A 26,654-nucleotide genomic window follows, 5' to 3' on the forward strand; every position below is an offset into this window, starting at 1 on the left:
AGTTATCAGAAAGAATGATCACTCAAGGCCACCTTTGAAGCATTCGTCTCATTTATTATTGGCACCGCCTAGAAATATAACTGTAAAACTCATCTTGGCATGGGTTTGACTGGTCCTTTGAACGGTGATTAGTAAATTTGCTGGGTTGGGGTTTTTTTTGTTTTTTTTTTTTTTTTAAAAAAAGTCCGCTGGCTGCTGCTGGAGCTTGGTGGAAGAGCTCCACCCGGTGGCATTCCGTAAAGGCACAGCTGGAGGCTCAGCACGGGCTGCTTTAACCGGGAAGTCTCAATTTCCAATATTTCTCCTTAAATGAGTAATACCAACTAGAAAAAAGCTTCACAAGGCACCGCTTTACAGTCGCTATTTCTTTCTAAAGAAACACAACCGTCAAAAACCAAATAACCCAACAACCTCCCTCAGCCGCTTGCTCCTGTTTGTGCTTGTGGTGGCTGCTCTGGGCTCAAACTCCGAAACCTCCACGATACCGGTGACCTCCCCGGTTCAGATGAGGCACCAAGTGCCGAGCATGGAGCTTGAACTCGCATGATTCGTCCCTTAGAAGTTTTGTGTGACAGAACCGTGGCTGGTTTTCCGCCTAACACTGATTTTGTGCTCTTTTAAGTGACAACGAAGACTGGAGGTTGTATTTGTCTTTTGGGACATAGGAAGGAAGGATGCAAGTGACTTTTTTCCCCTCTATTTTATCAGTCCTAGGAGGTTTCTTGATTTTCAGAGGATTCACCTGAAAGATTTCTCTGATGAAAAGTGATAAAAATTGTTAACCGCAAACAATCCTCTCTGTAATAGACATCTTGACTACAGTCCCAATTACAGGATGCATGGAATTGGGGAAAACACCCAAGAATTGGAAAAAACACCCAAGATCTGTACCAAAAAACCTGTAAATCTGACAGCAAATTCCGAGCAGAGTCAGGAAGGCATCGTCTGCAGCAGACCTGGCACTCCACGGGGTGAAGGTCCAGCTAAACAGCAAGGACGGGGCAGAGGATAAAGAGTATCAAGACCTCACTGTTGAGAATCAACACACAAGAAAATTAAAATACACCTTGCCTCGCTAATGACATTTTTACCGTGTAAAAATCGGGCTCCTGAAGCTTAATTGTGGTTTACACAGCTTCGGAATTTCCTCCTTTATGTGCTTGGTAGATACCAATCAGGGAAGATATGGTCCCCAGGAGCCCTACTAACCACGGAGGAAAGCGTCCAGCCCAAAGAAATCCTGGCGGCAGCCAGTGGATTGCGTTGGAGAGATCTGCCAGGTCTGTGAGGATGCTCAAAACTTCAGCCTTCACTTGGGCTTTTGTTTCTTTTCGAGTCAGAGGCGAAGAGGTACTGTTGGAAGCAAAAATAACGTTAGTGATAGCCCATAATGGAATAATAATTAGCAACAGCTCACAAATGAGAAGAGAGATATTTGGGTGAAATTAGCTGTATAGCCAAGGAGGGAAAACGTACCACTTGTGCTGCCTCAGCTTTCTTCTTAACTGGAACAAGATTCTCAGGGATCTGAAAACAGAGTTATTTCCCCTATAGCATCAAAGGGGAGGGGTTTTCTTCCTCTAGCATTAACTGCACCCATGAGGACCTGCAGCCGAGAGGGTCCTTCATTTCAGCCCAATCATAGGGAATACAGTTCACTCCCTGCCTGTCTCCTTCCCACCCCAGCCAGCCTTACCGCAGGATCCCCAGGAGCAGGGAGAAGGCCCAGAGCGCCGTGCTCAGAGTCCACCACTTCTGAGAGCCGACGCGGATGATGCCGACATCAGCCGCCCATGCGACGTGCTCGCAGGGGTAGTAGAGCTGGTTGGCCAGGTTGCAGAGCACCGACAGCCCCCGCACCAGGCCGTCCTCATCCTGCGGGGAGCACGGGGGACACACCTTGGCATCTGCAGCACGGCCAGGGAGGCTGCCAGTGTCCCCCGTGCCCCGCACTCACCTTGGGGCCCAGCCCGTAGCCGTAGCTGTAGCTGAGCATGGCGAAGTCGTCGAAGAGGCGTAGGGCCGTGCGGCAGGCGCTCAGCTGGGCCGACACGGCCAGGAGGCTCCCGGACAGCCCGGATGGCGAGGCCTGCGACCCGGCCAGCGCCCCGCCCGCCAGCTGACAGCCATAGCAGAGCGCACGGACCTGCGGAGGCACAGCCCGGTGAGGGCCCGGCAGGACGAGGCCCCGCCGGGCCGCTCCCGCCACTCACCACCCGGTCGCGGCCGCGGTAAGTCTCCAGCACGGCGACCAGGCCGCTAAGCTCCCCTGCCGCCATAGCAACACTTCCGGGATGTGGCGTCACGGGGCGGGGCTCGCCGGGTAGGTGGGGGAGCCGTCGCCATGGCGACGCGGCCCGGTAGTTCTCGAAGCCCGGCCGCGGCCTCCCGCCAGCTCGACGATGGCGGCCAGCGCGGTGCCGGTGATCCCAGCTCCTCTCACGGGCCTTCCCTTCCTGAAGGCGTCCCACCTTCAGCTGGGGGATGAGCGCTGGGCGTCGGGAAGCGCCCGTCAGCCTTTTTCTCACACCTAGTTCCCCCCTTTCTGGGGGGATTACAGGCCGGCACTGGCCCCGCCACCCCGCAGCAGGCAGGTGCTGAGCCCGGCTGGGGGTGACGGCGGGGAAACCTGCTCGGAAACTCGCGTGGCATTTCCAGAGAGGCCCCTGCAGCCAGTGGCCCCGACTGTTGCCCCACACTCTCGTGTCCACATGCATGCAGACCCCCGCATCCACGTCTTCACCTCAGCAACGAGGGAGAGCTTCCCCTGTCCCCATACCCCCCTTCAGCGACCCCCCCTGCCCGTCGCCAAGAAATGGAAGGATAATATTCCTTGTGGAGATAGGGAAAAAATAAGGCTCCCTCCATCCGTCTACGCTGTCTCATACCCAGCACGTGAGATCCAGCCCACCGCCAGGCCATGGTACTCGCACAGGGGTGAGCTGTCTTACAGACCTGTCTGTCCCCAACAGACCTTTCCCACAAATCTTCGGTGCTGCGCAGGCTTCCTGGGCACCGGGGGGTTCGGTGGCTCGGCTCGGAGTCATGCTGTGAGCAGTTGAAGCTGTTAGAACTATTTGGATATTTTGCTTTGTCTTTTTATAGCTGAGTAAATCAATCTGATGCTCATAAAACAGGTTAATAGCACTAACCAGAGCCACTCGCCAGCCAAGCTTTTGCTGTGCAGTCTTTCCAGCTGTCTTCTACGCTTGCTGTATCCTCAGACCACCACATCCATGTTCTCCAGCTTTTCAGCTCACCTTACTGGAATCCAGTGTTGATTGTTTCGCCATTTCTTTATATAAAATAGATTCAGTATTACTAAAATGCTAAAAAGAGTAACTGCCTCGAGATTGTAGCTTCAATATCATTAATATTTCCTTACAATGGCAAATAGAGCATTTTTAGCAATAACACCGTTCGTTTCCCCTTCTGGCTGTTTGGCAGGATGTGTTCCCACTATTAGAGGGGATGGACAGTCCTACTACAACACTTCTTACCAAGCGCAGTTTAAAGGTGAATGGAGTCCACCTGCAAAGCCAAGTGAAAAGGTAACAGCATGATTTTGGGGAGGAACAAGACACAGTTAAAGGGCAGCACGTTCCCACGTTGAATTCTGTCCTGAAAGGAGCGTGATCCATGCAAGCGAAAACCAGATGGATGGAAAGACAGGGGAAACAAAAGGATTGTGCTTTAAGTGGCTGTTCTGTAGCTCTGTTGGCTTCCCTTCAGCACATGCCTCCTATTAAATTTGGGGATCCCAGAAGCAGTGGATCTATGAGTGAGCAGAAACACGCCTACAGCGCCCCAGACAAGAGGACACACAGGTAAAGCCTGATGGGCATCCCCAGGAACTGCTATTTCCAATGAACGTTGCTAGTTAAGCAGCTCGAATCTGGTATCTTGCAGAATGTACAACAAGGAATGTGCTGCCTCCCAGATCCACCGCAGCAACCTGCACCTGGGGGATGGTTGCACCAGATTCTCCACCTCGACATCAGAGCTCTTCCCAGCACACAATCTAGGTAGGGTAAGTCTGTGACACAAAGGCAACGTGTACAGACCACTACTGAGGTTTATAACGAGAGCAATAGTGATATAATTATAGATAAAGCTAATGCATTCATATAAGAGTACAGAATTTTATATTTTTAACATTTTGTAGTTTTTATGGACTTGGCATCAAATGTTGTCACTGTGAGGCTCAGTTCCATCCTCACTCTGCTTCCCTGGCAGGTTAAACAGCTGTATTCATTCCTGTGCTTTATTGCATGAGGAGAAGCTGCTGTAGCTTTAAATTGTTCAGAGATTGGAGTGCTCTGACATCCTTCACTCTCGCTTTTGCAGAGCCTGTAACTATTGTACGTCGAAACAAATATGCCTCATTCATCCCGAGAGGCGATGAAGACCCTGAGAGAAATCAAGCGTCGGCAAGAACTACTACTACGCAGCTCTCCTACCCAGAGGTGTGTTCCCAGCTTTGCTGTGTGGGTGTTTCTTAGGTGGAGACCCTCTCTTTTTTTTATGTACACTATTCTGGCACCTAACGCTGATGTTGTTGTTCCTTCTCCCCTCCCCACTCGGGGCTGTGCAGGGTGTAATGTGCATTAAGGCGCCTGTTTCTGTTAAAGCCAACTCTTGTGTCCTCCAGACTGACAGGTGGAACTTCGCACCAAAGCCTGACTTACTACTGCAGAAGCATCGAAGCAACATCTGCTTGAGAGATGAGCGTTCAGGCTCCCAATTCTTCAGCACAACGCAGCAGTCAGACTATCAGCCACCCTGCCAGAGCCAGAGAGTGACGGCAGACAGCAAGAGCCACCGCGAGACCCACATCCCCTTCAACTACCACAGTAAAGCCACGTTGCTTAGACTATCATGGTGCCAGATGAAGCCTGCTGAGGTTCTCCTAGCTCTGTGCAAGGGACAGTGAAGCCTGGCACTCTGTGCAAGGAGGCAGCCCAGACATCTTCGGTTGGAGATAGCCAGAAGGCACTGGTGCAGCATCAGTGTTGTTAGTAAAATGAGATTGTTACCTCAAAACCAGGCAGGACAGCCATGCTCAGCCCCATGCCTGCTGCCGCCGCTTCTCATGGCGACTGCTAATACCAGGCGCTTTCACCTCCCCCAGTGACATCTGACTTATCAGCCATCTCGATGCCTGTGCCAGCCATAGGCATTCACTGCCATTGTACAGCAATGTTTAGCATATGCAGGTGCCGTAAATGATTTCTGGAACATGAACTAGTGGCTTGATCTTTCTCATTTGCTACATTTGTTTTCAGAAGTTGTTTTGCATTTGTATTTGGGAGGAAGGAGAGGATTTCAAACAAAAGCTGTGCTTATGCAACCTCAGGAAGGGATGTGGTTAGAGCAGGTCATGGAGGCATTAAAAAAGTCCTCCTCTGACATTCCTTCCTGTTTCTGATGGCCAGTACTCTGCCGCTAAGAGAGAGGTCCCTTCGTGCCATGTATCTGTTTTTAAGCCATTTGATTTACTAAATGTGGAACAGATCACAGTTGAATTAATCTTTTCCTTGGCCCCAAACTTGTGGAGCAGCTCCATAACTAGCATATGGAGTGATATTCCTGTAACTTCCATGTGAATTTCTTCATTTACCTCCTCACCCTGAGAATTGTCTTCTGTCTGGGCAAAGGTTTTCAGCAAAGTGCTGGTGGCAAAGCCTGTCTTTGCCTCTTGTTAGTGGAAATGCATGCAGCTCTGTGACTGCAAGTCAACCTGCAAAACTGTTCTGATGTTGCCTCCTAATTTACTGGCTTGAATTTAATTTTTATTTCAATTCCTTCTGCCAGCAGATGAAATTTCTGTCACAACCACACAAGCGATGCTGGTCCCACACAAACAGCAGAAACAACAACTCTCCAAAGACATGCTACAGCAGGTACAGCCTTAATAGCCTTGGATTTACCACGGGGCGGCTTGGGGAAGCAGGATTATACCAAGCAAAGCTGTAGCCTCCCCATTAACATCATCAGATTTGGTGTGTGCTTTTGAGCCACTCGAGATGGGACAGCCACACATCAAATCCTGTCTGCCTCCGGTCTCACATAAATGCTCTGTGGGGAGCAGAGTTGTAGCTGAGAAAAATCTTTGAAGGGAGAGGAAGGACAGGCAACCAAGTCCCTAAGGCAAGGAAAGTTGGAGGGAGAGGGAAGGTAATTCTGGTGCCCCACAGAGGAAAATTGGCATGGCTAGAGGTATCCAGCTGGGGTAAAGGTCTCTTTGTGCCACCAGCAGAGAAGGTTGTGCATCTGCCAGAGAGAAAGAGAGGATGCAGGCAAGCACAGACTGCAGCAGCCGAGGGGGATGACCCTCCAGGTAGCAACACAGGGCTCAGGTGTAGGGGCTGCTGGGTTCCATGTTACCACCTGCCTCTTCCCCAGCCCTTGCCCATCTGCTGAAAGCTCTTCTCTCTCCTCAGATCAAATGCTCACACCTAGAGCTACCCTGGAGGGCACAGGACCTCTTCAGGACTGAGCAGAAAGATGAGTTCACGCCCAAGTCCAGAGGCCCAGCAGAAATCCAAAATGCAAACTCCCAAGTGAGCTGCGTCCCCATGGGGACCCTGAAAAGAAACTGTCCCCAGAGGAAGGTGCTTTTCACACCATGATGGTCTCCCTCCTTCGGCGACTGCCCAGAGCTTGCTGCACCATGGACTGCCTACATGTCGTGTTACTTGTTAGCAGGCCTGGTGCCCTGCTCTTGGCTCATCTGTGTGTTATTACAGGGAACGTTTATTTCTCAAATTGAATGAGGACACAAGAAGGTGTTGTGACAGCAAGAATAAATGCTGGGAGATTAGCCAAAGACACAGGTGACAGATCTGTCTGGATTGCGAGACCCACTGAGTGCCTCTCGGCAGGTGCTGGGGCAGGAGGAAGCTCAGAGAAAGGGCAAGAGATCAGAAGCAAAGCGAGAGGCCCTGTCAGGACTGTGTGTGGACTGGAATATTCCCTTATTTTCTGTTTGGATGTTGGTGTCAAGGCCTGAAACCAAAGGTCAGTGAACAGTAGGGCAGAGAGGTAGCTCTCTCCAGCTTATGGTGAATGGGCTGTTTTCCTAGAGGTGAGCCGTGTATTCTTTGTTGAGTTGATAACTCACGTGGGTTTCCTGAATGCTGAGCTTGCACTGACTGTTTGGGATATAGGTCAGCCCCCTCCCTGGGGAGGCCCAGTGCACAGTCAGCTGCTGCCTTCTCACAGCTGCCACTTCACAAGCTCTTCTCAGCCTTTTGGTGCAGACGGGCTGGATTCACATGCGCTGTGAGCCAGCACCAACGCATTTGAGCACAGGTTACTAAAGCATTTCCAATTGCTGCAGCTTGTGTGTGTGTGAGCAGTGGCTGGACCCAGGAACCTCCATGCTTTCCTCTTGGGATTTGACTCTACATCCCTCGGGAAAGGGACAGTCTTTGCTCCACTCGTACTTCAAAGAAGCTGAGTACTCAAGTCTTGCAAATGCACACAAGCACCTCACATCAGTATCATTGTAAACACCTCAGTTCAAACACCTAGATTGCATCATTTGGTGGTGTAACAGGGACTCACATCTGCTACCAGTCTGCCCCATTAGTTTTCTGTGACCTTGAGGTGGCATTGCCACCTGTGCTACTGCAGAAACAGCTACAGTTCTCTGGGGAATAATGGCGAACACCACCCTGTTGGTGGAGCCAGCTGGCTGGGGAGCTGTTGGCTGGGAGGACCCTGTGGTTATACACTTTTTCACGTGGATTTTGATGCAACTTCAGACATAGAAAGTAAAACTGGCTTTTGGGGTGAGGGTCTTTGCTTTCTGAACTCCTCTCCCCCTCCCCAGGAATGCCTGAACCCGGAAGGCCAAACAGCCTTTCTCGGATTCCCCCAGGTACGTGAAATCTGCCAGCATGGTTGGTGGTGCGTGACACCCCTCCCTGCCGACGGAGCCACCAGCACGTACCAGTTGCACGTCAGCAGTGTCTGTGACTCAGAGATAAGATGAAGTCACATTATTTCTCGATCGGTTTAAAAACACGTCAGTTGTCTCCGCAGCCCCATCCTCGGTATGGCATCAGCCTCACGCACATGAGGTCAACGCTAAAGCGTCACTGCAAAACAGGGTCTCAGTCCAGCCCTGGGGAAGATCAGGCCTATAGGGTTGGGCCATTAGGGGCACGGATGAATTAGGGGGTCTCGGTGTAGCCTTTATTCTTTCCTGCCTTTCTCAGAGGGCTGCACAGCTGCCTGTCCCACTTGCCTCAGCCCCAGCAGGGACCAACCTCCTAGAGCTGCTGGATAAGCAGGGCCAGCAGCGATGCAGCTCCTGGGACGCCTGCGGAGCTTGGCAGTGGAACTGGAGGACGGGCAAGTGTGGGGCGCCTACAGCAGTGGGGAGCTGCTGCACGGCCGGGTGCAGCTGGAGCTACGCGGCGCGCTGCGGCTCCGGGCGCTGGAGGTGTGCGCTTGCGGACGTGCCGCCGTGCACTGGCTGGAGAGCCGCAGCGTGGGGCTCAACATCGTCTACTATGACTACACAGCCTACCAGACCTTCCTGTACCACCGCTGCCAGCTCATCCCTGGTAAGGCTGGGGCATGGGGGTGGTTTTCTGCTCGAGGGCATTGGGTTGGGACTCACTTGGACTGCAGACATCTCCTCCAGGAGGACCTCTGCCCTGGTGGGTGCTTACCAACCCAAGCAGGGCTGTCCCTCTTGGGCACCTTCTCACCTTTGCCGAGGGTTTTCTCTGCTGCTGGTTTCTAGGAGGCTGCCTGCAAACTCGGGGGCTGGTGAGCATGAAAGGGTTGTGGCTTTTGTTCTGTTTGCACAGGGAATTGCAAATAGAAGTGTCTGTTCACGAGTGTGGAAAGAGCACTTAGTATTTCGGTAAATATTTGTTTTCAGTTTCCTGATGCTGGGACCGCATGCCCAGCTGGCACGTTGCTTAGATCTATTGCAAGAGGACAAGCCGCTTGAATTCTTTGTGTGGTTGGGCTGAGGGATACGGGACATCTCAGCTGTCCATCCGCTCATTAACTCTGTCTTTTCTTATGAAAGTGCATGTCTTTTATCTTCCCCTCCAATGACAGTGTTACAGTCATGGCTCTGTGGCTTTTTCTCCCCCTTTCCCTGGTTCTGATGGCCTTGTTGTCACCTGTGACACAGTGCTATGTGCCACCCAGCCCCGGAGATGGCCGTAGGACTTCACTCATGCTGAGGGCATTTAATTGCATCAGTGGCCAAGTGCAACCCAGAAAGTCATGTCAGCCCTTGCTGGCAAACGCAGAGATTGCAGGAGGAAACTGGAGTGATGGACTGAGGATGTGAGGAGCTGCCTTCCTGGAGGTGTTCTTGTCTCTGGAGTGCACTGGAGGGTGATATTATCTCTTTCTGGATGACTGTACCTTGCCATCTGCTCCAAACACCTGTATTACCCTGGAGTTTCTGTCTTTTGGCAGTGGCTCTTCCATGCTGTGCCAAAGGATGGCCCCTTTGCAGCTGCAACTGTGCTAAGTGTCCCAATTACAATTAAGGACCTGGGAGAAGCCCTTGCCCTGAACTGCAGCAGAAAAGGTCCTGAGCACTTGGCGACCCTATTAGCTGTAGGGTTATAGGGTGAGTTTTATTCCCCATTATCTCTGCAGTGAATATCTGTAGGGAAGCCACAAGCTGCTGCGAGCGTGTTTGGATTTTGCTGCTGGGATTGTGTACGATAGAAGCCCCTGGAGCTGTCTAGAGACGGGCGCTTGGCCAGGGACTGGAGGAGTCGCGTGAGCTGCTCAGCCTCGCCAGCACCCTGCACTCCCGTAGCTTGGAGCTGATGGTTTCTGGCCCTCACCTACTGCATGGGGAGAGTTGAACTGGGCTCCCTGGGGAGCAGAGAGTCTCGCCAGAACTTATGGGCTGGGATTTTATTGTCTCTGTCCATATGCGGATGCCTTTTCTGCTTTGCGAGAGGGACGTGGGCATGTGTTTTAAGGGAGTGAAGGCTGTGGGCTGCAGAGAAGTTCCGTTCTGCAGCCAAAATCACTTCCTTTGCATCCTGCTGGGTCCTGCTCTATCCCACTGTCCCCAACAGCAGCGTAAGGACCTTCCTGATGTCAGCTAGTGAGAGGCTGCTGAAAACATGCCATCATCTGAAAGATCCTGTGACTGCTCCCTTCTTGTTGCTTCTCGATGAGATCAACTGTGTCTGTGTGGTGTTTTAAAAATGCAGGTTTTGTCATGGTAACACGGCAGTGCAGAGGAGGGAAGCTAGGCAGAGATAAAAGCCCTCCCTTCTGCTCTCCCCTGAGCCGTGAGTTTATCTGCAGTTTCCTGGCAGGGTGGTGAGTACTGGCACCGGGGTGCTGCGCCGTGAGACAAGAAAAAGGGTGAAGAAGGGATGTTCAGACTGCATGGCAGGACCATTAAATGTATATTGTGTAATCAACTCAGGGAGCAGGAAGAGAGGAAAAGATAGGGGTTTAATGGGCAAAGACAAGGCAAGGGAGGCCCTGGACTCTTCCACATGAGGTGATGTGAGAGAGCCCTAGGAAATGTAAATGCTTTTTATGCAGTGATCTTTTCTGTCCAAGGATCCCACAGCACTTCCCAGAGGTGTAGATCCTGTGAGAACCAAACATCTAGAAGCCATTTTATTTTCATGGAGTTACGGCATGTGGGCTAAGAGCACATCAGGGCTCCTGTTCCGTCGTGGGGTGGCCCTCAATCAGCACCTTAATCCTCGTACGTACACAACACTCACAAATCTGGCAGGGACGGAGCTTATTCCTCAAGCCAGGAGCATGCACTTGTGCAAGGCTCCGTGTTGCCCTGTCTTGTCCCCATATTGGGTCAGGTGGAGCTGCTGATTCGCCTTTTTATCTGCTGCATCCCCCTCTCTATGGCTTTCCAGGGACCCTTGTGTGGCTCCAGGGGCAGTGAGGAGAAGCCACCAGGTCCCAGCAGCAAGTCAGAGAAGGAGAAATCCCTTCTGAGCTGGACAGGGTGTCAGTTCCTGTTGGGACCGGTTTAAGCCCAGCCAGACTCTAGGTGGGGCTGAAGAGTTAGAGATCTTTCCTGCACCAAGTCTGGCCTGGGTTTTGGTTGGGTTTGGGCACCCAGGAGCATTCTTGAATGGAAAGTCTTTGACTGTGGTCCCACAGCCCCTGCACCTGAAGATCCAGGGAGAGAGGAGAGACCATCTCCTGGGGCTGGGGTCCCAAAGAGGTCAGAGAGGGGCTTCCCCCCCTGCGTGGAGGCAACGAGGGGTAGCTGTGGACATCTTGTGCAGCTGACACAGTAGGGAGGTTTGCAGAGATTCTCATCCTGTGGGCGAAGGCTGAGTCACGGGCTGAGGGGTGTGTGCTGACAGGCACGAGGAGGAAGATGCCAAGTGCAGGATGGAGCTGCCTCGGCCCGGCTGAGGCTCCAGCCCCCTCAAAAGCCCCACCACCTCTAATGTCACCGTGCATTGCAGCAAGGACACCAGGCACCTTCCCAGAGCTGGCATCACCCGTTAACTCATGCTGTGACGTGCCTTCCTTCCTTCTTTCCCTCTCCCTTTTTTGCTATGATTCATGTTTGCTTGTGGCAGCAAACGGTTGCGCACAGAAAATAAAACACGGTCCCCTTCCCTTGGGGAGGGAGACAGACAATTCCAATTAGGCTTTGGAGACAGCTAAAGCTTTGCAAGGCTTCAGCCCAGCTCATTTTCAGTGACTGAGATCAACCCAGTTCAGCACAGCAGGTCCTGCCTAGCATGGCTGGGAGCAATTCGAAAATCCTTAAAACTTTGGCAGCCAAATGCCGAGTAACATTTTTTATGCCTGTTTTTTCTTATCCCCAGCCCGTGCCCAGGGTGGAGAGCTCTGGTGCTCTGCAAATGTGACAATCATGATTAAAAGGAAAGTTTCTAAAGCTGCATTAAACCTTTTGGGGGGGCATAGACCCCTTTCTCCTCCCTTTTACATCTCAGGGTGCTGCTAATTGTGATGTTCACACTGAGAATCACTAGTTCCCAGTTTTCATGCATTTACCCCGGCTGAGCACCGGCCGCCGCAGATGCTGCCGATGGAGCGAGTCCTCATGCTGTGCCTACCCATGCAGGTGTAATTTGTTGCTGGGTTTTGGAGCAGCACCACACAAACCCCAGTATGAGCTGGTAGAAAACCAGCGCTCGCCTGGTTAAAAAGCTCAGGGAAGATATATTGCTCACTCTGTAATTGCACAAGCTGGGTGGGAGCCAGTTCTTGATTTCTTAGAAATAAGTGAAGCGATGTCCCAGACCAGTTTTTCCTTCATCGCCAGTTGGCCCAGCCGTGCTGCACAGGGAGCCCAGATCCAGTTCCAGCCTGTTCTGACCCCTGGGAATGGCTCTTGGGAAAGGAAGGACATGGATCTGCGTGCGGCACAGCCCTCGCCTGTGGGAATTGGAACGAGAGGGGCTGCCGCTCCGAGTGAGGAATCCCCCATCGCAGCCGCTGGCTGTGACCCTGGGAACATGGCTTCTGGCCGGTGCCGAGTTAGGGACCTGGGTGGAATGGGGCCACAGGTGGGAGCTGGAGGGGGGGTTTGGGGGGCACTAAGCAACACTGCAGCAGACAGGGATTTATCCACGACTCTCATGCACGTGTCCCCTGCGTGGGCCCTGCAGGGCTGGTGCTGCTCAGCCCCGTGAACCATCCTGCTCCCGGACACGTTCCCGTGGGCTGCCACGGTCCAGATACCCGTCGGGATGTTTCGGTGCGGCATGGGGGGGGGGAGGGGCACGGGGCAGCCAGAAGAACCGGGGAGCCACGCGGGGATGGGACACGCACCCCACGAGCCACCACCCCACCCTCCCACGCCCCCGCAGAAGGAGAAGGGGGGGGGGGCCCGCACATGCTCCCTGCCTTGTTTTGCAGGGCCCGTCGGGGCCGCCCCGTCCCGCCCCGCCGGGGCCGCCCCCGGGCGCGTCGGGCACTTAAAGTGCGGCGAGCGGCGGCGGGGCTGAGCTGCGACACGGACCGGGCTTTCGCTATGCTGTTCGATCGCCTCAAACGGTTTTTGATCGTACTGGAGGGTACGGAGGGGGACGCCCCGGCCGCCTTCAGCCCCGGGCAGGCGGTGTCGGGCCGTGTGGTGCTGGAGCTGGCGGCGGCGGCGCGGCTCGGAGTCCTGAGGCTGCGGGCGATGGGCGCTGCCCGCGTTCACTGGACTGAATCCCGCAGCGCCGGCTCCAGCACCGCCTACACGCAGAGCTACAGCGACCAGGTGGAGTTTCTCTGCCACCGCGACACGCTGCTGGCACCCCCAGGTACGGTCACCCACCCCCTCACACCCCTCCCCGGGGGCGGCATCCCCGTGCCGCTCCGCTCTGAGAGCGGGGGTATCGGTGCACCAGAGACCCCAGGGGCTGAAGTAACGGGTGCTTGGGGCAGCCTGGGACACCCCAGCTGCTGCGTGCATGACACCCCAAGCAGCTGAAATCTGGGTGGCCAGGGCATGCCAGGTGCATGACACCCCAAGCAGCTGAAATCAGGGTGCCTGGGGCACCCTGGCTGCTGGGTGCACTACACCCTAAGCAGCTGCAGTCTGGGTGCATGGGGTGCCTCAGGGTCTGGGCACTCTGGGGACAGGGTGTATAGGGTACCCAGCAGATGCCTCAAATGCTGAGTGCACCCCGGGGTGTGCAGCCAGCCCCTGCTGCTCTGCAGGGCCCCCTGGTTAGGGACTGCCCCTGCACAAGGCTCCCCCTTTGCTGTGGGTGCTCCCTGGCAGGGAAGCAGTGTTGGAAAACTGTGGAGGCTCAGGAGCTTGCTCTGAGCAGGGGGTTTGGACTAAGTGATCCCCAGAGGTCCCTTCCAGCCCCATTCCTGTGCAATGCAGGCAGGATGGGGGTGCAAACCCTGTGGGGCACGGGGGGGATTGGCTGGCCACCCTCCCAGAGCTGCTCCTGGCTTTGCTGGACAAGCAGAGCCTACCCAGGGAAGCTGCCCGGCTCTCTGAGGAGGTGCCCCTGGCTTGTGCGTGCCTGGAGACATGTGGAGGGCAGGCAGTGCTCAGCACCCGTGGGACATGCCCAGCTCTCATGTTGCAGCTGTGATAGTGCTGCTGCAGTTTAACCCTAGCAGAAATATTCCTGTGCCATCATGCTGCTCTTTTGCTATGTGCTGTATGTCTCTTGCCACCGATTTGCCAGGGAGGAAGTTCTGTGGAGGGAGATAATCGTCTTAAATCTGTTTTGCCCACAGACAATGGTGAAGTCACCATCCTGCAGGCAGGAAGGCACGAGTTCCCGTTCACCTTCCAGCTCCCTGAGTAAGTTGACGTTTTTTTTTGTTGCCTTAATGCAAAGGGGGAGAGGAGCTGCTTGGTGCGTGACCAGGTCCAGAGAGGGCACAGGGCAACTTTAAAATGAGATTCTTTCAGCAAAGCCCTTCCAAATTGCTTGTTGCTTATACACAGGACCCTGGCTACCTCCTTCGAGGGAAAGCACGGTAGCGTGCGCTACTGGGTGAAAGCCAAACTGCACAGACCCTGGTCGACAGTGAGGAAAGTGAAGAAGGAGTTCACTGTGATTGAACCCATCGACATCAACACACCTGCGCTGCTGGTGAGCTCCCCCTGCTCCATCTCCGGGCAGCCGCATCCAGAACTTCCCCGGGAAGCCCCCAGGGAGGGTGTCTGCCTCCCCTTTGGCATTACAATGCAGGCCTGATTTCCAGAGGGAATATTTAACCCCCTGTAACTTGTGCCCTCCAACGTTACCTGGGCTGGGCAGAGGTCATCTGTGTCTCTTAGTTTTTGGAAACTTTAACACATTGCGACAGCATCTTGCGTCAGCTACCTAAGAAGTTGCTGTTGGTCCCCGGCAGGTTCTCAGTGCCAGGGAGGTGCTTGCTTGGAGTTTCATCTTTTTTTACTAAATAGCTTAAATATTTCCCTTCCTCCAGGCTCCCCAGGCAGGTGCTAAGGAGAAACTCGCTCGTGCCTGGTACTGCAATCGTGGCCAGGTTTCTGTGACTGCCAAGATTGACCGAAAAGGCTACACCCCAGGTGAGACAACGTGCTCATGACCTTGAACTTCTGCGGGCCCTGGGTAGACCCCAGCAGGAGGAGATTTGGGCTCACTGTGAGCTGGGCGCTTGAATTCTGGCATGAAATCAGTTGGAGAGCTTTAGTGCGTGCACCTGATGTGGGTGGCCTCCTCGGGACAGGCTCCTGCTGGATGAAACCCTTGTGCCTGCAGTGCCGGATAGCGTGGCCAACCCTCAGTGATCCTATGCAGGAATTCCATGAGGCAGGACCGGGCTCCATCTCCCCTCCTCCAACATATGCATCTGTTTTGGTAGGTGAGGTCATCCCTATCTTTGCCGAGATTGACAACTGCACAAGCCGAGCGGTAGTGCCCAAGGCGGCCATCATCCAGACTCAGACCTTCATTGCTCGGGGCACCAAGAAGCAGAAAAAGTCAGTGGTGACCAGCATTGTTGGTGACTCCATTGCAGCGGGGAGGCGGGAAGTGTGGCATGGGCGGGCGCTGAAGATCCCACCGGTGGGTCCGTCCATCCTCCAGTGCCGCATCATCCAGGTGGAATACTCCCTGAAGGTGAGGGACTTTGTGGGAAGCATCGCAGGTGACTCAGCTCAGTGCTGAGCATTCCCCTTCTCACCAGGGCTGGTCTCATTCTACCTGCTTTTGGCTGGTGCAGAGATTTTGGGGCTGGTGACTTGTATAAGGTTTGGGGTTCCCCATTGCTGCGTTGCATGCTCTCCCCATTGCTGCTCATGCAGGAGCATTTGCATCTCCCTTTGCATCCCGCTGCAAAAATTCCCTCTTGGCCAGCTTGAGCTGGTGCCCTGGGGAGATATCTGCCCCTCCAGCCTGGGAAAACACCAACAGCTTCCCTGCTGGCTCCTGTCTCCAAAGGTTTGTGTGGATATTCCTGGGACATCCAAGCTGCTCCTTGAACTGCCTCTTGTCATCGGAACCATCCCACTGCATCCGTTCGGGAGCCGCACGTCCAGTGTCAGCAGCCAGTACAGTGTCAACCTGGACTGGCTGAGCACCATCCCGGAGCAGCCAGAGGGTGAGTGTCTCCCCCTCCCCAGGATCTTTCTGGGTGCTGCAAACACCCCCGGTCAACCTGCTGTTGATAGCAAGGGTCAGAGCAAGTTCTCAACCTTGACTCTTGCTCCAGGACCAGCTTTTTCTTTTTTTACTTAATTTTTTGATTGTGGTGCTGCATTTCCTGGGTTCCCTCCCCAGGAACTGGGAAACTTTGGGAAATACTGGATTTTAAGCCCTCTTGCCTGCATATCTCCCATTAGTGGAGAGCGTTTCCTGTTCCCTGATGGTTCTCTTCTCTCTTCAGCTCCTCCTGAATACTCAACAGTCGTGTCCAGCCCGGAGACCGAGCAGAGCCTGGCTCCGCCATGCCGCAGCGAACTTGGCAGCATCCTGGAAGGTCCCTTCTTCGCCTACATCCAGGAGTTTCGTTTCCGGCCACCTCCGCTGTATTCGGAGGTAATGAATTCCCCCAGGCTGGGATGTCTGGTGGAGGTGGCTGGGATGTGCCCGCTGCTGAGGTTTTTGACTCTAAACTTGGTTTTGCAGATTGATCCAAACCCCCCTTCAGACAACACCCGTCCGCGCTGCATGACCTGTTGAGAGAAGCGCATTGGATGCGGTTGACAGTGTGGCGATCCCTTGGGATGAAAGCTTGCACCCTCGCAGCACTTCGGTGTGGAAGCGGGGACGCAGCAGCCATGAGACCAGAGCTCCCGCAGTGCCGAGACCCTGGCTCTGCTCACTGCCCTCAACTACTCTTATGACTGTCCCAAGGGCCGATACCAAGCGGTGTGGACTCGTGCGTGGTAGGAGAACACGTGAGACTCCGGTGTGTGGAGTGGCTCTGTGTGTGGTTGGGCAGGACACAGAGGATTAATAACAGCCCTGGTATTTGGGGGTTCAAAGGGGAGATGTTTTGCTTTCTCCTTGCCCGCAGTGGCTGTGCTCTGGCACTCCTGACATGGAAAACAGGAGCTTGGAGGTATTTCTGAGAATTTCTGGAGAATATTTTAATCATGCTTGGGTTTGAGTCCCATGGCAATGCAGGTGCAGCCCTTCTGCAGTAGCTCACTAGGATTGCAGTTCCCTAAGAAAGTAAAAGGCCTTTTTCTGGCCAGATGAAGCAGAGACTTTGTCCGCTGCTGATAATCTTTGCCATGAGCCTGGTGATGCCTGCAGGGGGGAATAGTTTGAGCTCATCTACCAAAACTGTAAAGGCTCTCATGGCTGTTACCAGGGCAGAGGACTTGAGGGATGAATTTATGATCTGTGGCAGCGTTTTGGTTCCATTTACCAAGAACAGGAAAGCTGATTCCTGTGTGTCAGAACCAAATGTGCTACCGCCTCCCCCATGACGGGGCTGAAAGCAACCCCCAGACTGCGGTACCACCACGGGGCTGTTGGAGCTGTGGCTCTGGCATCTCCCCGGTGGCCAAGGAAAAGAGAAGGAAGCCCAGTCCAAGACTGGTGACAGCCACAAATGCTGATGGGAGATGAGGAGTCCTGCTCAGGACGGCCTTGATCCTGTGCCCATAGAGGGGTTGGTGGCCCCGGCACGCTGTGGGAACCAGTGAGCCGGGGGTTGTAGCAAGGACTGCTCGAGCGTGCATGCTGGGGGCTGACCCTGCTTGCTCCAGCCTGACCTGAGCAGAGTTTAGGTGCTGAGGACCTTTGCATTCCTTCACTGAGACAATCCTGCCCGCGGGGCTGCTCGCTTCCCCGCACACAACCAAAGCTAGGCGCGCCTTGCCCTCTGCCAGGGCTGCGCTCTGCTCGCTGAGGATTGCTCAGGTTATTTTTTTTCTTTGTGAACACTTTTGTAATGACCACTCTTGTCTCTTATTATTCTTTTTGTATGACTTTTTTGTATGACTTCCTGTTGGGGAATTCTTGTTTGAAATAAATTCTTTAAACCCAGATGTTGCCTGGCTATTTTTCTATTGCTGTCTTTCTGCTTCCCATTGCCTGGAGCCGTGCAGCTCATGTGGCTGTTGGATGTCGGAGCAGGAGTGCTCCCTCCCCTCACTTTATTGCCCCACAGGCACCCAGCTCCTCCCTGCGCCCAGTCCCGCTCTGCACCACTGGGACTAGCGGGGTTGCTTGGCCAGCGCTGGTCCCCAGCAGCACTTGGGGACAGGGTTGGAGTCCCCTTGCCCTGCCTGGACTTCGGGCTTCCCCCGGCGAGCGCTGAACGATGCTCTGCGCCGTGCCTCCGGCTCCTCCACCTCCGTGCAGGTTTGGCCCTTTTCCTGTCCCTGACTTAGCAGGGCTGCGACTGATCCTGTTGTATTTTTCCATGCTCGCTTCCTATTTATGTCTGGGCTGCCAGAGGACAGACGTGTTCTCCTCCATCCCGAGAGCCCGGCGGGGACCCAGGAGCCGGGATGCTCCCGCAGTGACTTGGCTGTTCCCCAGGGGGGCTGGGATCAGCCCCGTGCTGTGCTGGCCAGGAATGGCTCCTGCTGTGCAGGAAGAGCAGAGGGGCTCCTTCACCTGCTTCCTTGGGTTGAGATTTGGTTTTTAACAGCATTTCTACGTTCCACCTCTCTGCTGAGCACAGCAAATCTTGGCATGTGCAAACTGGGCCTGAGTTGGGTTTAGTTATGTCTTCCATAGACTGTGCTGCTTAAAAATATTGCCACTGGAATGTGATTCCACCCCCTGTTTTGGGCGGGTTTTTTTGTTTGGTTTTTGGTTTGTTTGGGGTTTTTTTGTTATTCGATTGTTTGCTGAGCTGCTCAGGCTGCAGCAGAACACGTGCTCCCGCAGTGGTCCAGGCACTCGGCCGCAGCCCGGCAAGAGCTCATCCCTGCGTTTGCCCACAAGAGCCTGGTGCTTGCACAACCTTTATTTGAATCTGATTTTTATTTGGCATTCCCGGCCACACCAAGTAATCTTTCTTGGAAGAGGATTAACCGGCCCTGCAGTGTATCCGTTTGCGTCCTCGTTTGGGGAGATGCATACCCAGATCTGCCACTCACAGTAGCGGCAGCCGGTGCTGCGTGGCCTCACTGCTGCAACCCCCCTGGTTAAAGATGCCTCCAAAAGAAACCCTGTGATCAGCCCCCCCCGGGGCTGCCGTGCAGCCAACCTCCGCCCCACTGGGGCACGGCACAAGGGAGCCATTCTATGCTGGCAAACGCCGAGCGGCAGAGACAGCCAGGGGCTGCTGGTCAGACCCCGATCATCTGCCCTGGCCGCACAAGGGGATGCTTATTCCCAGGGCTGGTGGGGGAGCGGAGCTGCAGAGCACCCCGTCCATCCTGCCGCACCTTTCTGGGAAAGCATGTCACACCGTGGCAGCGACAGCCACGGGGACAGGCCATGCTGGGTTGGGGAACCCAATGCCGGTGGGCACCGCTCCCAGCCCCCACGTGGGGAGGGATCTTTCCAGCAGGAATTCTGGTAAATGCCTCCAGGTTTTTCTCGTAAAGCCGGACAGTAGTGCAGCAAGGCGAGGGCATGGCCCGTCTGGGTCTCTTGCCAGCAAAGGGCTGTGCTCCTCAATCCCAGAGGGGCTAAAAATACCCCGTCTGGATATTCAGAGCTGCCCTGGAGCTGGGGTGCGACACAGACACACACACACCCCCCCGGCAGCACTTCCACAACCACTGGCCTTGCTGCCAGCGCTCCCTCCGACCTTCTGCTGTTTATCTTCCCCAGCTCCAAAGTCCTCACCGAACGGCCCCTGCCACTCTCTGGTTTATTGACATGGGGGGGGGGGTTGAGGCACACAGGGGCTCCCTGCCATGTGCGGTGATGCCGGCTGCGGCACGGAGACCCAATGCTGGAGAAGAGGTGCGTTATGCAATTACAGCACCGGGATTATTTATAGCTCTTGGCCCCGCACGTTGGAAAATGCTTCCCAGACCACCCAGGAAAATCTGCTCCTCGCAAGGGGCATGGAAATACTGCACCCCCACCGCCTCCGCTCTGCTCCTCTCTCTTCTCCTTTTTGCCCTTCAGTCCCAAAAATGTAGGACCCCCTCTGCCCCAGGCACTGGGGTGCTGGGATCCCCCCCCCCCGCCCCGCAGCTCACAGCCCTGCAGCCCCTTTCTGCAGCATGTTGGGGGGCTGCTCCTTCCCCCCCAGCTCTCCCTGTCCCTGGAGGAGGATGCTCGGGCCCAGCATGGCGGCCGTGGCCTGGCTTAAGGCTGTTATCCTTCAGCAGGGGGTCAGCGGCGGGGGGCCAGCGTGGCTGTGCCGCAGGGAGGGTGACACGTGAAGCTTGCGGCCATCCTGGCGCTGGCGGGGACAGAATGTGCCGGCACCGGCTGCAGCCTCGCGAGGGCTGGGGATTAGCTGCGCCACTGCTGCCTCCCGGCCCGGGCGCCCATCCAACTCCCAAAACAAGCGCTGCCTCCCCCATCCCAGCTGGGCTGAGCCCCACAGGGTGCAGCTCACCCCAAAACCCACAGCGGGAGGGGGCACTGGGGGCTGGTCTGTTTGCAGGGGGGGGTCGGTGATGATAAATCTGCGTTTTGCTCGAATAGGGACACCCTGCTCTGTCCCCACACTGGGGACGGGGTCGATGTGCTGCCCAAATTCAGCATCTTTGCAGCGGGTCCCAAGCTGGGCTGGCACCCCGGGAGCAGCGAGTTGGCATTGATGGGTGCTTGGGAGCACGGGGACCTGCTCATCCCCAGGCTATGGGACCTGTGCTTCCCCGAGCACCTTGGGGACACACGTGGGGTCCCCAGCAGCACTGGGCCTTGCTTTGGTTTTGCACAGCTTGGTCCCGATAACATTTCTGGGGTTCCCCTTTACGTGGCAGTGCCAGGGCTCTGCCAGGGCACCGGGAAGCAGCCGTGCACCCCGACATGCTGGGGCGGCATTGAGGCCGTCCTCTGCCCGCTGACTCAGCTGCCTGTTTGCCGGAGCCGCTCCCGCCCACATAAACCACAGGCAAAGTCCCCGCATCCCTGCACCGGGGCTTTCCCCGCCGGCTCAACAGGAATCGCAGCTTTTTCCAGGAGCGGCAGCCAGGTGGGTGCAGGCAGTGAACCCCTCTGGCTGCAGGGGAAAATGGTGGAGAAACCAGGGTTGGTTTATGCCCAAAATCCAGGTCTGGGGGAGCCAGATGGACGCATTGCGTGTGCCACATGTCCCATCCCGTGGATCATCGTGCTGGTGCAAGCAGAGATCATGGTGCTCTCCGAGACACCTCACAAGCCCCAGCACCCCACAAGCCCCGACGGCAGAGGGTACTACCAGCGCCGGGTTTGCCGCTGATGCCGCAGGCTGCCGGGAGCAAACCACCGCCTTATTCACTGCATCAAACCCAACCCCTTGTTTTTCTGGGGCCAAACCCCCCCGAGTTGGGGTCCCTCACTGTGAGGCTGCCCGGCCCCTCACGTGGTCACTGCTCCCTCCCTCGGGGAATGGAAAATTTTTATGACTTTTTGACTTTTATCCAGTTGTTTGGGAGCAAGGAAGGGGCCGGGCGCTGCGCACAAACATGTCTATGTATAAACAGCGGGGACTGTGCGGGGTGCTGGAGCTGCCGGCGCTGGGTGCCAGCAGGGGCCCTCCCCACCGAGCCGGGTGTCCCCTCCCGCTGGGACACTGGCAACCCATAGCCGTCCCTGCAGGGACACAAATATTTTGGCTTTGTTAAAAAAAAAAAAAAAAAAAAAAAACACAATAGTGATAAAAAATAATCCCCCCCCGCCCCCAAGTTATCCGACGGCAGCACATGATGTGTTGGCACACAAACAGGGCGCGCGGGGATGGCCGGGGATGCGGCACGGCTCCTGCGCTGGCATGGGCTGGGATCTGCGGGTGACACGGCCATGCCCCACGGCACAGATGCGGCATGACGGGACTTTGCTCCCAATGCTGCTCCCCACCCCGGCTGTGTTTGCTGTCACTCCTAGACGCGGCTTCGCAAGTCGCGTGGCAAACCCCATCCGGCACTGGGTGCCCATCCCCTGCTGTGGCTCAGGGGTCACAGCGCGGTGGCATCCCATGCCCTGACCAACGCATCTCCCCACAGCCAAAACCTTGCTCACGCAGGGCGTTTGGCAGTGGATGCAAGCGGCACTGCCGCCCTTGCCGGTGGGCTTCTCCGGCTGCCAGTGGGGATGCGGCCATCTCCATCAGATGGGCAAGGACCAGGGAGCTGTCACCCCTGCTGCTCCCTGTCCCCTGCTACCACAGCCCCAGCTTCTGCAATGGGTTAACCCTGGCAAACCCCTCGGCTCCAACCCCCCCATCTGCTCCCCAGTCTCAAAGCATCCAGAAATGGGGTCATGCTCCTTTATTTCTTCCTCTTTACCTCCCCCCGCCCTGCAAGAAGGAGCAATTTTGAGCTGATTTCAACAAAAAAACCTCAAGCCAAGCCCGGGGGGGGGGAGGGGGCAGAAGAAGGGGCCTGAGACTGCTAGCAGGAATACCAGGAGCTTGCAATTAAACCCCCTCCCCATTTACTGACCTCGTTAGCAAGCCTGCACCCAATTACTTTTAAAAGCAAGGGTTTATGTGGAGTAGGGAGGGGGATTTTCCTGCTAAGTAGTTGTGTAAATGCTACCATATTGCAGCACAGTGATGGAGGCAGTGATAATGGGGGGTGTCCTAGTTGGTTGGAGGTGGCTGTTGTGGGCAGCACTGGCGGTGAAGGCGGCTATGGCTCTGCTGGATGGTTCTCAAGCTGGTTTGCTCCGCTTTCCTGGTGGTTTTGTGTGTGGAAAAAATGAGGGAGAGTCAAACTGCTTGCAAAGAGCTGGTAAACACCAGGGGAGCGGATCTGGGGGGGGTGAGGATGACTCTAGGTCCTGTATTTATTGCTGCAAAGCTCAGTTGGTTGCTGGCTCGGGGATCAGCCCTTTCCCTGGATGTGCAGATGCAGTTTGCTGCAAAAATGGGAAATTTTTTTTGAGGGGGGAGTGGTGCTCTCTGATTCCTGCCAAGCCAGATATCCTTAGCTCAGCCCCAGCCGCCTGCTCGAGCAAAATATGTTTATGCCACAAACCTCTGGACGGCTCCGCTGCCAAGCGGGCAGGAGAACGGGTGTGCTGATAAGGGCGCTGTGTCCTTTCTTTCCAGATTACCTGGTAGCCAGGGAAGCGCAGGGAAGTGGCTGCCTGGCTCCCAGTGTCCTTGTTTTATGACTCTTTTTATTATCATTATAAGGGTTTGGTTGGGGAAAAAAAAAAACAAACAAAAAAATTCAATAGCCGTGGCTTTGCTGCACCAGGCTGCTGCCAAAGCCTGGAAAGCTTCGGCCATGCCAGAGGCTGAGCTGCCCCGGGGCTGCCAGCCCTGCCAGCAGCCATCTGAAAACATTAAAACTGCAGAAAGAAAATCTTTCCTGCCATCACCCAGGTGTTTCTCGCATGGCAGAGGGAGAAGATGGTTTCTAACCACTTGTCCCAGCTCACGTGCCAGGGCACGCAGCATCCTGGGGGGTTTTTGCAGCGATCTGAGAATCTGATGCAGCCCTGAGCCCCTCTCGATGGGGGAGGGAAAAAACCCCATGATTCGATATTTGATTTTGTTGTTGCTTCAAGTCATTTTCCATTCTCAGGTTTGGAAACAACGCTCGCCCAGGTGAAGCTGTTGCAGCAGGCGAGCTCAGCCTGACGCGAGCAGGAAAGAGCTGGGGGTGCTGAGTGGCCGCGGGCCCTGTTTGCAAAGTAAAACTGCAGTTGTTGTTGTTGTTGTGACACCGTACGGTTGTGAAACACCCAGTGCTGAAATACCCGTGACTGAACAAGCTGAGCCCAGCTGTGGCCGGTGGTTGGCTCTCCAGCTGTGGCCATTGGTCCAGCTGTGGTCCCCGTGGCCCCTTCCCCGCTGCATGGGCACAGCTGGGATGCCTGTGCCAGTGATCCTTGGGGTTTTTTTGGGTTTTTTTTGGGGGGGGGTGAGAACCTCAAAAGCTTTTCTTAGGGAGGAAAAGCAAAAATTGCCCTACTGCAGAGGTTTTTCTACCCCAAGGATCTGCCGGGCATCCCGGCCATGGGGGTTTGGCAATGCCGAGAGGAGGTGGATGAGCCACCTGCCCCTGGGTGAGATGCAGCCTTTGAATTCTGCTTAAAGAATAAAATAATTAAAAGAAAAAAAACAAACCAGCGTAGGGATCAGTTTGTTTGCTTACAGATTAAGTCAAAGCAGCTCCTGAATGGTCACCTCATCCTCCTGGGAGCGGGTGGCATTGTGTAGGTGGTGGCAGCGGTGGCTTTTTGCCTGGCAAATAATCCTCCTCCATGCCACGGCTTGTGGCCGGGCTCCTAAGCACCTCGCTGGCGTCGGTGCTTCTCTGGGCTGGGGCTCAGGGAGGGAAGGGGCTGGGGGAGGGAGGGAGGGATGGATGGATGAGGGAAGGGGCTGCAGGGTTGCAACCTTCTCTGCTGCCCATGCTAAAACCCGGCTGTCGCTCTGTCCTGCTTCCCCCAAGCTGGGAAACAGGTTAAACTCCTGGACCTGGGAGCAAAAGCCCAGCCTGGATCTGCAGGGATGGACCTCGCCTTCCCTGGGGGCTCTCCCCCACCCAAGAGCTGATGTTTATATAGCTGTAACAAACCCCTCTGGCTATTTTATGGTTTTTTCCTCTGGTGATGGCTGAGCTTGCATCCCCAAAAATCAGGAAGCCCAAAGGAAATCCCTGGGCTCTGAGCATCTTCCTGCAGTTCCGGCTGGCTGTACTGCATGCTTTCTTGGGATGCAGCAGTGAATTTTCCGCTTAGTGAGTGGAGGCGGCGTGGAATAAATCCACCCATGCGTGGTCCCTGGTGCCATTTGCTTTTGGGGATGTGTCACTGGGACCCTGTGGGAATAGGGAGTGAACAGGAGGAGGTTTTTTCCCTTTAGGGCAGGGATGCTCAGTGCTCGCCTCTGAAAACAGCACCTTCACCCAAGGCGTTTGGGCAGTGCTGGCACCGGTGGGTGTAAACAGCCGTACAGAAATAGTCAGCGTATCAGGCAATATAAAAAGGCACTGCAGGACGTAATCAGATGTCCTCTTCTAAAAATAAAAGGCAAGGAGTCTTAAATTAGCTGCTTGTAAAGGTGTCGGGGTACATGTCTGCGGATGGCTGGGGCTGCTCTGCTCAGCTGGGGGACCCCCACGGCTTGGGGTGCCTTTGGGATCGATGCTGATCCGGCCACACTCCCGCCATCCCCCTGCACTGCTCTGAGCTCCCCCCCCGCATTGCGATGGCTTTTTGCCGTTTACCCCAGAGCTGTCCTAGAAGGAGTTCCCTGTTCAGTGTAATGAGTTGCTTGTTCTCAGGCTGCGGGTGGTAGCGGCTCTTGCAGGGCATAACCGATGTCCTGCGGCACATCTGGGTCCTCTACAGGGTCAGATCCAGATGGAGGAGCTGGGAAGGTCACGTCCTCGCTGCGAGAGCTGGCCCGGCAGCTGTCCTCAGGTCGCTGGGCTGAGAGCAGCTCCCAGAGACTCATTTGGAAAACAGTCCTGTGAAATTTAAACAAATTAGAAAGTCCTGAGCTGCTCACTCGCACTAATTGGCAAGGTCGGCTTAATTAGTTTTCTCTGGCACATTGCCTGTGGGCTCTGCATGGTACCATCTTTCTGGCAGAGCACTGGCCAACTTGGGACATGTGTGGGAAAGGATGCATGGGTCTGTCGGTGGGGACAGGGCTGTTCCCAAAGGCATCGGGGAGGGACATGAGTGGGATCGATCCCCGGAGGGTGACCCCGTGGGGGCAATGGGGGGATCTTCCACCCCCCCACACCCCCCTCCCCAGGGTGTCTTTAATGCAGCAATCGGGACTGGCTGTCCTGGCATGAACTTGTTCCCTGAACAGGAATGATTAACCACTGGCAGCGCTGGCCCTGAGCCGGGCAATGTGTTTACTGCTGCCACCCAACCGCGTTGAGCCATGACACCGGCACAGCTTCCTTCACTGCTCCGTCCCCAAAAACAGGCTGTAAAGAGGGGCCGGGGCTGAAATCTGAGTGCATGCTCACGCCGACCGGTAACAGAATACTTCCTCTGCATGTGGCTGGCCTGGTTCGCTCTGACGGTGAGCCCAGCATTGCCCAAATCCCAGTAAAATCCCTGAATACAATCTCTCCGGCTGAGTTTCTGTGGTTGGGAGGATGCCGGACCACCAGCCTCTGGCTGATCCTGAGGGATTTGGGGTGCTGGAGAGCAAGGATGGAGGCTGCTGGTGACACACAGGTTGCTTTGGAGCTGGGGCTTTGCTCCAGCAGATCATGGTCGCTGCCGTATAAAAACCTGCTGGTTTACAGCTGGGACGCTGCCGGCGGTGCAGGGGTCTGTGGGGTGACGTGTGGCTGCGTGGCGGGGAGGGAACGATGGATTTGCTCTGCCGGGAAGCACTGTGAGGATGTAGGGCTGGTGCCACCTCGTGGCTCCGCCAGCAGCTGAGACACCGTGGACGTGCAGTGCTGGACACCAGTGGACACGGTGGCGGGAGGTCCTGCATGTGCACGGCCGGCCGGGACCCCCAGCCATGGGAATGATGCCCTTGTAGCCGTCTCCATCCCCAGAGCACTGGGAAAAGCCGTAAATCCCAACCCACGCACGGCTGGGGGAAGTCACACAGGGGAACATGCTGAAACGCAGCCATGCGCTGCCCCGGCCACGCTCCCCGGTGCGTTATCTCCGGGCGGCGTTGGTGTGGTTTCCACC

General features: G+C 55.4%; 3 protein-coding genes and 1 long non-coding RNA gene across 5 annotated transcripts; 2 read left to right on the top strand and 2 right to left on the bottom strand.

The window, feature by feature from the left end:
- Positions 1-33: 33 nt before the first annotated feature.
- PEX11G (peroxisomal biogenesis factor 11 gamma) lies at positions 34-2,292 on the bottom strand. Its single transcript, XM_075776334.1, has 5 exons — positions 2,214-2,292; positions 1,958-2,146; positions 1,697-1,875; positions 1,477-1,527; positions 34-1,353 (listed from the first exon to the last, which is right to left on the bottom strand). Exons 1-5 carry the CDS (start codon positions 2,277-2,279, stop codon positions 1,128-1,130), a joined length of 711 nt encoding a protein of 236 aa, XP_075632449.1. The 5' UTR covers positions 2,280-2,292; the 3' UTR covers positions 34-1,127.
- A 25-nt stretch (positions 2,293-2,317) lies between these two features.
- On the top strand, positions 2,318-6,862 carry SAXO5 (stabilizer of axonemal microtubules 5). Its single transcript, XM_075776333.1, is given in 9 exon segments — positions 2,318-2,383; positions 2,385-2,937; positions 3,448-3,551; positions 3,733-3,827; positions 3,910-4,025; positions 4,348-4,466; positions 4,652-4,853; positions 5,815-5,903; positions 6,444-6,862. Coding segments are annotated over 9 exon segments (1,506 nt in total). The 5' UTR covers positions 2,318-2,344; the 3' UTR covers positions 6,633-6,862.
- A 1,186-nt stretch (positions 6,863-8,048) lies between these two features.
- Positions 8,049-17,948, top strand: ARRDC2 (arrestin domain containing 2). 2 transcript variants are annotated; one of them, XM_075776332.1, is made up of 8 exons: positions 8,049-8,576; positions 14,212-14,278; positions 14,426-14,573; positions 14,914-15,016; positions 15,313-15,569; positions 15,891-16,050; positions 16,336-16,487; positions 16,578-17,948. In XM_075776332.1, exons 1-8 carry the CDS (start codon positions 8,312-8,314, stop codon positions 16,629-16,631), a joined length of 1,206 nt encoding a protein of 401 aa, XP_075632447.1. In that variant the 5' UTR covers positions 8,049-8,311; the 3' UTR covers positions 16,632-17,948. The 2 variants fall into 2 exon arrangements, with proteins under 2 accessions (XP_075632447.1, XP_075632446.1); XM_075776331.1 differs by lacking the exon at positions 8,049-8,576 and adding an exon at positions 12,868-13,274.
- Positions 17,949-23,147: 5,199 nt separating this feature from the next.
- LOC142605312 (uncharacterized) lies at positions 23,148-25,665 on the bottom strand. Its single transcript, XR_012839006.1, has 3 exons — positions 25,208-25,665; positions 24,866-24,997; positions 23,148-23,655 (listed from the first exon to the last, which is right to left on the bottom strand). It is a non-coding gene; the product is annotated as an uncharacterized LOC142605312 (long non-coding RNA).
- Between the last annotated feature and the right edge of the window lie 989 nt (positions 25,666-26,654).

The sequence above is a fragment of the Balearica regulorum genome, chromosome 26 (assembly GCF_011004875.1).
Source record: "Balearica regulorum gibbericeps isolate bBalReg1 chromosome 26, bBalReg1.pri, whole genome shotgun sequence".
Classification (NCBI taxonomy): domain Eukaryota; kingdom Metazoa; phylum Chordata; class Aves; order Gruiformes; family Gruidae; genus Balearica; species Balearica regulorum.